Source organism: Carcharhinus amblyrhynchos, chromosome 9, assembly GCF_965287045.1.
Source record: "Carcharhinus amblyrhynchos chromosome 9, sCarAmb.v2.hapA, whole genome shotgun sequence".
Classification (NCBI taxonomy): Eukaryota; Metazoa; Chordata; class Chondrichthyes; order Carcharhiniformes; family Carcharhinidae; genus Carcharhinus; species Carcharhinus amblyrhynchos.
In genome coordinates, this window is record NC_137332.1 from 66,803,470 (window position 1) to 66,816,556 (window position 13,087).

Genomic DNA, 13,087 nt, shown 5'->3' on the forward strand with positions numbered 1-13,087 from the left:
TCGCCTTCAATTGGATGCTACAATGATGCAGGGAGTCATGATATGCTCTTTACTGATTAGTGCTGTCTTTATTATCAATTGTTAAAAATAAATGTTTCAGGTTGTCCAATTCCTCAGCACTGTGTGTTGAGGAAAAAAATCTGTAAGAGTATAGACAGTGTTTAAGACCCAGAATAGCCATTTTTGGAGCAGTTTAATATTTTGATAGCTGGATTTTTTTAATATAAAACGTTAGAAAGTTCCAAACATTTGAACTCAATCCGCAATAATCTTATGGCAAAAATAGTTTCCACAAATGCTTGTGCATGGGAAATATTAAGTGTTGCCAAATGGTGCTTAAAAATGAAGTGTTATAACAGTTTAGAACTTAAATAATTAAAAGCCCACAGCTTGTCATGATTCAACATTTAAGATGATGGGATAGAAGTGTATTCAGATTCTCAAAGTTTTACGCAAAGTAGTAGTTTGCATTGCTTTCACGGTGCTCAAAGAGTTACAGAGATTGAAATTATATATCCTGCTGCTCAGGCCTGGCATTCTCTCAAATTCTTCAAACATGCTTCTACTAGTAAAACAAGCTTGCTTTTTTTCAGAAATCATGAAATCCTCAAACAGTTACATCCTAGGTATAACATGCATTCCATTTGGTTGGTCAATCTAGTAGAGAACTCACAAATAGTCAAGGAGGATGATCCAAGTGTTCACAACAGTGTTCTAACAAAGACAGACAGGTGCATTTTTTTTATTGGTGTATCTAATGATGGTTCATGAAATGAAGGTCAACAAAATTAGTGTGTGGTAGCTTCAGTAGTCCTCTTTCTTTCTAGACCAGTTCATGGCCTAATCTTCTTATTCAAGTGGCAGCCAGGAGAAGAACCAGCAGGGTCCATTGTTCAAGATTCAAGACTTGAGAAGATCTTCTTTGCTAAACAGGTAAGCTTGGAAACAATTACAACTTAGCTGAAATTCATTGCTAGAAGTTATTTTTTGCAAAGACATTTTCAAATACTGGGAATAAAGGAGTATCACGTGATTTGGGGAAAACTTGTCAAGACTGAAAAGAAAACTAATCCACACAATAAAGCTTGTGATTGGATTGAACTCACTGCTCCCAGTGATAAGCGGGCTTAACTTTGTAAAAATAATCTGAATGAACATGAGCCCAGCTCATGTCCTCTCAATAGCAAGGACAGCTTTCATTTTGCCTGTATTGTAACATAAAGCCTTACAGCGCTTTATTGGAGAGTTATCGAACAATGTTTGGCACGGAGTCACTTGAGGTATTAGGATGCTAGAAAGCTTGGTCAAAGAAGTAGGTTTTAAAGTCCATTTTAAAGGAGAAAAGAGAAGCAGAGGAAATTCTAGGGCATCTGTGATTGAAAGCACGTATGAATCTGAATGCTTAATGGGCCAGAATTGGAGAAGTGGAAATATTATGGAGGGCTGGAGATGGCTACAGAAATAGAGAGGAAGAGATAAGGATGTGGTGGGATTTGATAACAAAGATGAGAATTTTAAAATCAAAGTCATAATTAGTTGGGAGCTGGTGTAGGCCAGCAAGCCTACTGGAACCAGGCATGAAATACAGGCATTTCAATGGAAAATATGTTTTCCACTGAGGATTGGTGAATATCCATGGTAGTAGATTTCCGTCTCTGTAGTCTTCTGATCATCAGTGAAAATGAAAGCCAGAAATGCTGATTGTCCATATGGAAGATGTTGGCCATCTATGATGCTTCAGCTGCATGATTAATGGCGGCACAGTGGTTAGCACTGCTGTCTCACAGCGCCAGGGACCCGGGTTCAATTCCTGCCTCCGTGTGGAGTTTGCAAGTTTCCCCCTGTCTGCGTGGGTTTCCTCCCACACTCCAAAGATGTGCGGGTTAGGTTGGTTAGCTATGCTAAATTGCCCCTTAATGTCAGGGGGATTAGTAACATAAATACGTAGGGTTATGGGGAAAGGGCCTGGGTGGGATTGTTGTTGGTGCAGATTCAGTGGGCCAAATACCTTTCATCTACACTGATTTTATGAATCCCACTAATCGCATAATGCTAACCTGTGCACTATTTGTCAAAAAAAGCACCTATTACAATCGTTGTCTGGGGAGTTCGTGTAGGATCTGAAAAGTCTGTTTTATAAGCTGCATACAAATGCACTTAGCAACAGCTAAAGGTATCACATGTTCACACAGACATAGAAATGAAGTAAAGATTGAATATATACAATCCCTGAACATCCCCTTGTCCTGCTTCATTTCATAGTATGGAGGCTTATTACATTGCCAGCTTGTGAAACCCTTACTGAAGAAGTCAGAAAGTCCCATGAATGAAGCTAAGGTTGTCATTTTCATTGTATGTCCCCAGTGCTTGAGTTGAAGGGAGAAAAAAAACATATACCTTGTTATTTGGCAATTTCTCAACAATGCCTGGTGATGCCAGAGCTCCGAATCCGTGTCCTTCATTTTGAGGTGTCCGTCATTAGCAAATGTGATGTGACTTGATGCTGAGGGCTGAAGCAGTGTAATCGTCACATCCAGGTGAGTGTTTGACAGAAAACTTTGTTTATTCCCAGACCTATGTGAACAAACGAGTACCTTTAGATGTTGCGGAGTGCGTACATTCAGGCAGGAAACGGTAGACTTCCTGCTTCCTTGGAGAATAATGGGAATAGAGATTGGCAAAGCTGATGTCTGCATAAAGATGGACAGTTCACCTTTGTGGCTTTCAAAGATTTCTACTAGTTTGTGGTCGTATAATAGTTTATTTATACTTAATTGGTTTGTGGGATTTCTGCCATATTCTGAAATCCTGTGCATTTGTCTATGAAAACTACATATCAGTTACTTGGTTACGGGTTCACTTAAGAACTGTAAATAAAATATAATTTGTTTTGATTTATTTTCTTGGTAGGCAATTAATTACTAATTGTCCACCAATCCCATTTTAGATGAATATGTAGGATTTCCACATGGGCGTTTGCTTGGAGATTGATCTCTAATTTTACCTCCAGTTGTATCTTCTGTGGGAACATACCAAATCTTTGCTGTGGTATCCCCTGCAATAGAATGAGACCAGGTACTCTGAGTGATGGGATATTGGATCTGAGCCCTTCTCTCCCACATTGCATTGTTGCTTTTTGTTTTGAAAATATTAACAATATTCATAATTTTCTCTTTGTATAGAATGAAGGCTTGTCTTTATATACATATAATTTTCTTTTCTGTATATGTCAGTAATTTAAGGTAATGCCTTTGGATGATGTCAGTTTTTTCTGGGTACCATACAGATTTTAGTACACTTGACATCTAGTATCATGACACAGGCTGCGTGCGATTGGGTTAAGATTGCAAAAAAGTACAGTCTTGTCATCGAAATACTAATTCAGAGCAACCAGATTTCCACAGGATCTTTTCTTTTGACATTTTCTGCTGATGTTTGCTTTTAAGTTGTGAATTAAAACTGAACAATTTTGTAAGGCAGGATTTTACATTTCACCGATGCATAAGGTCAGATGAATTCTGATCTGTGATGGATGCCTGACATCGTAGAATGGAAATTACATTTGTTTTGACGGATAACGTTTCTGTATTTGTAGTTTTATTTTGCCTGCATTGGACTACTTCATGTGAATGAAAGCTAAGGCATCAGTTTGTTTGACGATGGGCGTATAATAGCTGAGCCTTACTTTCTGTAGATATGTACTTCCCAGTAAGATGGTTTAGTCGGGTGGCTATAGAAGAAAATGATTCCACTTGTGGTCAAGACCTAACTATGGGCCACAAATATAAGATGGTCACTAATATAATACAACAGGGAATTCAGAAGAATATTCTTTACCCATAGAGTGGCACTCACTACTATGAGTTGGGATGAATAGCAGTAATATGTTTCAGGGGACACATGATTCACAGGAGGGAGAAATCTATAGAAGGACATGTTGATGTCTTTAAATGTAGTAGAAGGGGGAGACTCATGTGGAGCATAAACACCTGGCAGAGAGTGGTGCACCAAATGACCTGTTTCTGAGCTGTGAGCACTTTATAGGTTACTGGATAATCAAGAGTGGGCCACCCTGGCTGATATATTTTTATCCTCTTCCTAACCCAAGGGACTGTATTTATGCCTATATGAAAACAATTTTTTTGTGTTTTTACTGTGTCTTTTGGTTAAAAAAAATCATTCTGATGCAAATGTCGCAAGGTATCTTCTCATTGTCTGACTTTTCCATTATTACATTTTTTCTTAAGGTTATCAATAACGCTTGTGCCACCCAAGCCATTATTAGTGTGTTGCTGAACTGTGTCCATCCAGACATAGAACTAGGGGAAACTCTTGGAGAATTTAAAGAATTTTCACAAAGCTTTGATGCTGCTGTAAGTATAACCTAACAGTGCTAATTCCCTTGCATGTAGACTGATGTAGCAAAACAACAGGTACATTTCTCCTGTAGATGTTAAATATTACAAAGCTTCAGATAATAATGCAGCCTTTTTTCTTTTAGATGAGAAACTTTGCAAAGTGCATAGTGCAGTTTTATATATAACTAGCTTTGATGTAACAAACAGGGACATTTTAATCTTCAAATTGTGCTTGTCTGTGTTTTAAGATGTAGTTGTTTCTCAGAGATCTTTGGGAAGTTATGTCTGCATTTTAAAACCATGGCATGTAAGTTCCCACGCAAGTTCTGTTTCTTAGTTGAGACACTGGATGACTGCAGAGCATGTTTTTCCTACTCTGAAAGGGGGGATGAAATGAATTGGCCAGCCACTTGGACTATTCTTTTGCATCTCCTGACATCCAGGCATAACCTTGAAATGATTCTACTGACCCATTTACTTGGGAAACTCCCTGTGGTTCATGTAGAACTGAAGAGAGAGTGACAGAGAAAGCAAAAGGAAAATGTAATGAATACTTTTAAAACAAATTCAAAAAATAAGCATTATTTTGCTCAATTTTTAAAATGCTATTCCTCGTTTTGAATTCCTGATGTGACATTTTTCTTACTATTCTACCCGACTACATGTCAGTACAAAACAGCACTCTATTTAATTCCAGGTCACATGAAACAAATGTTTAACGTTAACATTTTATAACGTAAGAGTAAAGTACTATTTGTATTGATTGTCTTTGATCATTAAAACAGATGAAAGGCTTGGCATTGAGCAACTCCGAAGTCATCCGACAAGTTCACAATGGCTTTGCCAGGTAAGAGGAAGCTGACAGCACCTCCCTGAATTTCATTCCAGCTTTTCCAAAGTTCCTCTTAACCTAAACTGCCACTTCCTTTACCAGGCAGCAAATGTTTGAGTTTGATGCCAAGAGTGCAGGAAAAGAAGAAGATGCATTCCATTTTGTCAGCTACTTTCCCGTCCATGGAAGATTATATGAGCTAGATGGATTAAGAGAAGGACCGATTGACTTGGGTAATGATGACTCTGATATTTAGTTTGAGTTGTTTACTATCTTTGTCTTGTTTTATATATCATTAGCTTAGTTCAAACTAAACAGGACTGGGGATAATTAGCTTTGTTGGAACAAAGAGAACCACTTGTTATAAAAACTTCATGCAAGAGGTTATCTTTTTCTCTTATGCATGAAAAAGTTTATTGTTGTAAGGCAACTTAGCTTTCCAAAGCAATCAATTAATTTTATTTAACTCTCCGTTTTTCTTCCTTCCTACCTGAAGAGGATGATGTTTGATAGGAGATGATTCGGCAGCCCTGTGAAACCTTGTTAGCCATTCTTCATGTGTGAGCTTAGAAAGAAAACATCTGATTTTCTGTATTGCTTTCATGACCTAAAGTACTCTTTTGTAAATTAATTACGATGTGTAGTCACTGTTCTGAGGGTAACAAGATAGTGGTGTTGGTTGAGGGACAGATGTTGTCCAAAACATGAGATAATGCATCAGCTGTTCTACAACTAGTGTGATGAGATCTTTTCCACCTACCTGAGCAGATACAGTCCTCAATTTAAGCTCTCATCCGAAAGACGCCGCCTCCAACAATGCAGCACTCCTGCAATATTGCACTGCAGTCAGCCTAGGTTATGTGTTTGTCTCTGAAGTGGGTAGTGACTATCAGTGGAGGGACATCACAGTTGAGCCCAATTCCGTTGTCACCTGATGTCCATACTAATGTTTTTCGGCAGAACTACTTGGTAGCAATTTGTTGTGGGAGTATTGCCTGTTTTTGTTTGTACTTCAAGGGTAAGGACATTTGAGTCAGTATTGGTTTTGACCACAACCTGACTGAGATCAACAAATCAGATAGCTTCCCCTTGGCCTATCTCTGGTGCAAGGGTAACATGTGACAGATAGTGGAGCTTCTTGTTTTTTTTTGCATCACCCTCTTTCTTCACCACCCTCCTTCCCTCTATGTCCACCCCTCAGTCACAGCATAGTTGAGATGGTCCTTGCAAAGTGAATGGAACTTGTCTTCTGTCATTTCTTAGCAAGTGGTAACTTATTTTTTTCCTCTAATCAAACAGTTTGCTTACATAATTTTTAAAAAATGCTAATTTGATTGAGTGGGTGGAATAGATGCATATCATTTACTGCAGTTGGTGCTACTGATGAGCGTTAATGAATCAGAATAAATAATGCAGGGTATAGAAGATACTCTGTGGAATAGAATTTGTATGATACAGTTGGCCTGATCTAACACTTGTCAACATATTCACAAGTCTGTTCTGCTTAGTGCCATGATTGCAATGAAGATTGTATCCCATATTGTCACAAAGGGCATCCTGTTTTGCCACCTTAGAAAAACAATTGCAAAGATAAATTTTGGATGCAAATTTAAACTTTTTACAGGAATAATTTTACCAAATTTGATGATGTAAATTCATTTCCCTGATAAACACTTGTTCTCCATGAAATGATACAAAAGATACTTCACACCATAATATTTTTTCTGCAGTTATTCAATTATTTCATTGTCCACTGCATTGATAGTAAAATTGCTGACCTGCAATATTTTTCCTGTGCTTTTGCTTGCCGGATCATGAAAATAACTGCTCAGTTCCTTTCACAGTATCTATGATTATGTAGTCATAATGTAAAATTTTTTTTTCAAACAAACCGACAAAACTATGGGCTGGTATAAATCCCAGAAAGTCATGCAGTGCAGAACAGAATCTATCACTGTATTACAGGTATTTGCTAATAAAGTCAGATGCTCCTTAACAACAAAAATTCCAATTGACTTCTTTAGGTGACTCTCTCCATGTACTGTGCATTTTGTGGCTTAAAAGAAACAACTAAATTTTACAGTTATAACTCATGTATAATGTAAGAAAAAGAAACTGAGTGTATGCTAAGTAAACATAAATTGTAGGGAGCTGAAAGTCACCAAATGGATATAGATACAGAGTCAAATGTGAATAGAAGGCAGCAATGCAGACTATTGGGGCTAATTAATTAATGATGAGTAGGACTAAGGATGAAATAATTATTTTATTATTATATTTTGTTCTGATAGGGCTTAATACAACAAACCCCTTGCAAAGTTATAACATCTAACATTTCTGAAGAATTCCACAATACTTTTCTGCAACTCACAAGTGCTTTCAATCCCTAAGTATTGATTTACCAGCTACTATATATGTGCAGCACCAAAAGTATCATATGGTCATTTAGTGTGTTTAAAGCTGTGGAAGCATTGATGCATCTCTTCAGGTTGGGTCTAGGCTACTAGTCTTCCAGAAAAACAACAGCATTAAGAATGTAAAAAATAGCAGCGAGAGTAGACCACCTGATTCGTCAAGCCTGCCCCCACCATTCAATGCTATTGTCACTTCTCTTCTGCCTCATCTCCCCATTTCTGCCAGTTCCCCATATCCTTTCAGTTCCTGAGGGACTAAAAATCTGTCTGTTTCAGCCTTAATAAATTAGAGGATGGAGTATCTGCAATCCTCTGAGGCACATAATTCCAAAGTTTTGCATCCCTTTGAGTGAAAAAATTCCTCCTGAATTCAGTCTTAATTGATTGGCCCCTTATCCTGAGACTGTGCCCCCATGTTCTAGATTTCCCAGCTAGGGGGACCAACCTCACCCAAACTTCTTCAGAATCTTGTATGTTTCAACAAAATCACCTTTCGTTCTTCTAAACTCTGGAAAGTATAGGCCTAATTTACTCAGCCTTATAGGACAACTGCCTTATCTCTGAAACCAATCTAGTGAACTTCACTGTATCCTCTCCAAGGCAAGACTATCCTTTCTGGAGTATGGATACCAAAACTGCATACAGTGCTCTGGGCTGGATTTTAGAGGTTGTGCACTACTTGCATTCCTACCCCACTCCTGACTTACAAAATCAGCTAGAAACTGACTAACAGTAAAAAAGAAGCAATGTACTGTGGCAGCAACAAGAAGCCAAGTGTAGCACTTCTGCTCCTAGTGTTCAGTAGTGGGTGCAGCCAGAACTGCAAACAGGGCCATGATAAATTCCCCAATGGACCCCAGACTTGGGTAAGTCAAGTCTTTTGGATGGGATCAGGTATCTTAAGGAGGGGTGTTGGGGTGTGCAGTTTGCAGTGCAGCTGGGGAGGAAAGAAGGGTGGATACTATATGGCTGGGGTGTTGGAATACAAAGGGCACCACCCTGAAGACAGATAGTATCCCTTTCCCATTCTTATAAAAATGTTTGAATGAATGGGCTGCTCACTTACGCTTGCCTGCCCATGCCAACTGTTGGCATGGCATGGGCAGTGTATATTGGGGTCAATTGGTTTGTAAACAAGTTCAAATTGACAGGTAGTCTGCTGCACACACCCCTGTATTATGGGGAATTTTTCTTGGGGGGGTGAGAAAGTAATGGGGTAGCTGTCTCTCATTCTATGTGCTTTCTATTTATTCAAAGGGGATAACCTCACAATTCACACTTTATATTCATCTGCCAGCCTGTTGCCCCCTCACTCAATCTGCCTATATCTCTTTGCAGTCCCTTTGTATCTTCCTCATTGCATGCATTCCTACCTTGCTTTGCATCAATAGCAAATGGAAATGTATTTATTCTTGGTCTTCACTTCTAAATCATTAGCATGAAATATAAATAGATGAGACCCCAGCATTGATCCTTGCAGCACTCTACTAGTCAGAGCCTACCAATTTGAAAATGCTCTACTTATTGTGTCAATTTTTTATTCTTCCATCCGTGCTAATATATTAACCCAACTTCATAAAGTGATATATTGCATCTTAACCTTGTGTGACAACTTACCTAGTGGAAATCCAAGTGTAAGACATCTTCTGGTTTCCCTTTATCCACCCTACTATTTACATCCTCAAAAACTAATATATTTGTCAAACACTATTTCCCTTTCGTAAACTATGTTGAAAGTATCCAATCTGACTATAATTTTGTAAGTACATTAGAACATAGAACACTACAGCACAAACAGGCCCTTCGGCCCACAAGTTGCACTGATCATATCCCTACCTACCAGCTCTATCTATAACCCTCAATCCCATTAAATCCCATGTACTCATCCAGAGGCCTCTTAAAAGATCCCAGCAAGTTCACCTCCACCATCACTGACGGCAGCCGATTCCACTCACCCACCACCCTCCGAGTGAAAAACTTACCCCTGACACCACCTCTGTACCTACTCCGCAGCACCTTAAACCTGTGTCCTCTCGTAGCGACCATTTCAGCCCTGGGAAATAGCCTCTGAGAATCCACCCTATCTATACCTCTAACATCTTATAAACCTCTATCAGGTCACCTCTCACCCTTCGTCTCTCCAGGGAGAAAAGACCTAGCTCCCTCAACCTATCCTCATAAGGCATGCCACCCAATCCAGGCAACATCCTTGTAAATCTCCTCTGCACCCTTTCAATAGCTTCCACATCCTTCTTGTAGTGAGGCGACCAGAACTGCGCACAATACTGCAAGTGGGGTCTGACAAGGGTCTTTTAAAGTTGCAGCATTATCTCCCGACTCCTAAACTCAATCCCTTGATTAATGAAGGCTAGTACACCATACGCCTTCTTGACCACATCCTCCACCTGCGAGGCTGATTTAAGAATCCTATGGACCCAGACCCCAAGGTCCTTCTGACCCTCTACACTGCTAAGAGTCCTACCCTTGATATTATGCTCCTTCATCCCATTAGGCCTGCCAGAAAGGACCACTACACATTTATCCGTGTTGAAGTCCATCTGCCACTTCTCTGCCCAGTCTTGCACCCTATCTATGTCTCGCTGCAACTTCTGACATCCATTATTATGATTTCTTAATAGATTCCAATGTATGATAAAAGAGAGAACTTCTTCATCCCTAACCAAGCATTAAATTATTTGAAGTCACCTGTCAAATAACAACATTTTGCTCTTGTTTGTGATTGTTTTTAAAACTTTGACAATTTTGGATGCAAATGTTTGATTCCAAAAATTAAAGTTGCACAATAATGAATTTGTAATGGGCAATTGTGATTAGTGGTGAAGGTACATTGAGTGGTAACTTCTGAGCATCCCTGTATTGGATAGATGAGGATACCCCAAAGATGCACCGGGGAATCCTTCTCTAAGCTTTACAGGTACGGGTTTGCATGGCAATTATCCAGAAGCACAAATTTTCTTTAGGCAATTGCCCTTGCTGTGAACCATCCATAAATGCAATTTAAATTGCAAACTTCGGATGGTTCCAACAAGGATATTTTAGTAGTTCCTCAGAAGAGGTTAGAATAATTAAAACCTTTTCTAACTTCTGGGTAACTATTGTAAAGATCCCAACTGACCCCTTATGGGATTTCCCCCATCTACGAGGGACTCCTCACCTAGCCTGAGTTGAAAGGTTGGGTGTGACAGGCGTAGAAGGATTAGGCAAATGGGAACGGAGTGGCAATCTAAAGCTGACTGCTGCTCTGAGGAAGTTGCAGACCATTGTTTTCTAATCACAAAAGCTTTTTACTATCTATTCATATATTATGAAGCATATGCTTATAATCAAATGAGGCTTTTGTAATGAGTCTAAATGGACTAAAGAGGGGACAGAGGAGTTTTATGAGGATGTTACTGGACTGGAATATTTTAGTTATGAGGAAAGATTGGATTTGGAGGTTGTTTTTTTTATTGAATAAAGGGTTTGGGGGGAGACCTAATTGAAGTGTATAAAATTATGTTGAATCCAGCTAGAGTGGATAAAAAGGCCCAACACTCCTTGGTTGAAGGATCCATAACCAGGTGGCATAGATATAATGTAATAAGTAGGATGTTCAGAGAGGGAACTGAGGGAAAATCTTTTTGCCCAGATGATGATGGGATTCTGGAACTCATTGTTTGAAAGGATGCCAGAAGCAGAAACCCTCATAACATCTGAAAAGCGCTTAGATATGGGGCAAGATTCTCCAGCTGCCCAGCTGCGTGTTTCCCACAAGAGGGAGGTGGCATGTTGTTTGCTAGCAGTGGAATTCTATGGTCCTGCCGTTGTCAATGGAATTCCTGTTCATCCTATGCTGGCAGGAAACCCCCATGGGGCTATGCTGCTGGCGGGACTGGAGGATCCCACTGACGTGAACGGCCAGAGAATTCCGGCCACGGACTACAGCCAAGGCTACAGACCAAGAGTTGGAAAGTGTGCATAAGTTGGGTGGCTACTTTTCTCCCTGGGTGGACATGATGGACCAAATGGCCTTCTGCATTGTAATCTTCTGTTATTCTATTATTGTGCCCTTCCATGTTGGAACATTATTATTGCTATAAAGCAATATATTCTCACAGAGCAACACTATGGGAAATCTATCTGTTTTCAGCAAATGTTTTTATTTTAAATGATCTTTGTGCCATATCAATTCCATACCGGCAATGTGCTTTCCTTTCCACAGGGACGTGCAATCAAGATGACTGGGTCAGTGCAGTGCGACCAGTCATAGAGAAGCGAATACAAAAGTAAGTCTTACTTTCCCTTTTTGCTCATTGTGTAAATACATCTTTCACAGCTACTTTGTTGCATTAGCCCATTGCAGTTTAAGAACAAATTATTCTTGACAGTTCTCTACACATTACTTAGGTAAAAAATTTAGAATGCTGAAAGTAGTTCTAAGTACAATATAGTAAAAGCAAAAAGATCACTGCTATTGAAAATACAGTTGAGTATAATGATGGGAAAATTTGGATCCTTGAGGAATAGCTCCAGTTGAATTTGTACTTTTATCTGAACATAATGGTGTTAAGAATGCAAAGATTAGCCTCAGTACCCTGGGTTAGGGAGGAGAAAAGCAACCATGGTTCTTGCTCCTACTTACTTACCGACTTATTACACTTTCCAGAGAGGAAGTATGTATGTATAGACATTAGGCAAAAACCTGGCATTGGTGCCTCCTGTGGTTAAACTAACCTGACACTACCCAACATATGGAAGATGAACACTTGCGAATAATACTGAAGAATTTCTGTGACCTGTAGAACTGTGAGCCAGCAGGCTTTACCACCTTCAGGAAAAGGAGAAAAAAAATTCAAAACAGGAAATAATTTTGTCATGTATTTTGTATTCATAGGCAGGGTTAATTCTTTAACTGTTGTTCACCTGGGTTTTCAAAGTATGTTCAACAGAGTTTCTCACTTAATGCAGTAGATAAAGCTAAGCACCTAGATCAAGGCTTCCAAAACTGTGGGCTGTGTGTTGCATGTTGGGATTTTGGGGTAATGAACTCCGAGCCAGCAACAACTTTTTTTGAGCATGTAACCAAGTGTGTGGATGAGGGTAGTGTGGGTTGATGTAGCTTACATTGATTTCAGCAAAGCCCTTGGTAAAGTCCTATATGGGGACTTATCAAGAAGGCTAATTCACATGGGATGCAGGGTGGTCTGACTAGGTGGATACGTAATTGGCTTAATGGTGGGAGACAGCAGTAACAGATGGCCACTTTAGTGACAGGAGGCCAGTGACCAGTGGCATACCATTGTGATCCATGCTGGGCCCTCTATTGTTCGTTATTTATATAAATGACATAGATGACTGTGTGGGGGATAGGATCAGCAAGTTTGCCAGTGACATGAAGATTGACCGGGTGATTAACAGTGAGGTTGAGTGTCTTGGGTTACAGGAAGATATGTACGAGTTGGTCAAATAGGTGGGTAAGTGGC

The 13,087-nt window shown here is 39.5% G+C and overlaps 1 protein-coding gene across 1 annotated transcript in view; it reads left to right on the top strand.

The window, feature by feature from the left end:
• uchl5 (ubiquitin carboxyl-terminal hydrolase L5) overlaps positions 1-13,087 on the top strand; it is a 43,585-nt gene that overhangs the window by 8,339 nt on the left and 22,159 nt on the right. The window contains exons 3-7 of the mRNA XM_080195860.1: positions 828-933; positions 4,248-4,373; positions 5,144-5,205; positions 5,293-5,423; positions 11,827-11,890. Coding sequence (XP_080051986.1) covers positions 828-933; positions 4,248-4,373; positions 5,144-5,205; positions 5,293-5,423; positions 11,827-11,890 — 489 coding nt within the window. The remainder of the gene's footprint in view (positions 1-827; positions 934-4,247; positions 4,374-5,143; positions 5,206-5,292; positions 5,424-11,826; positions 11,891-13,087) is intronic.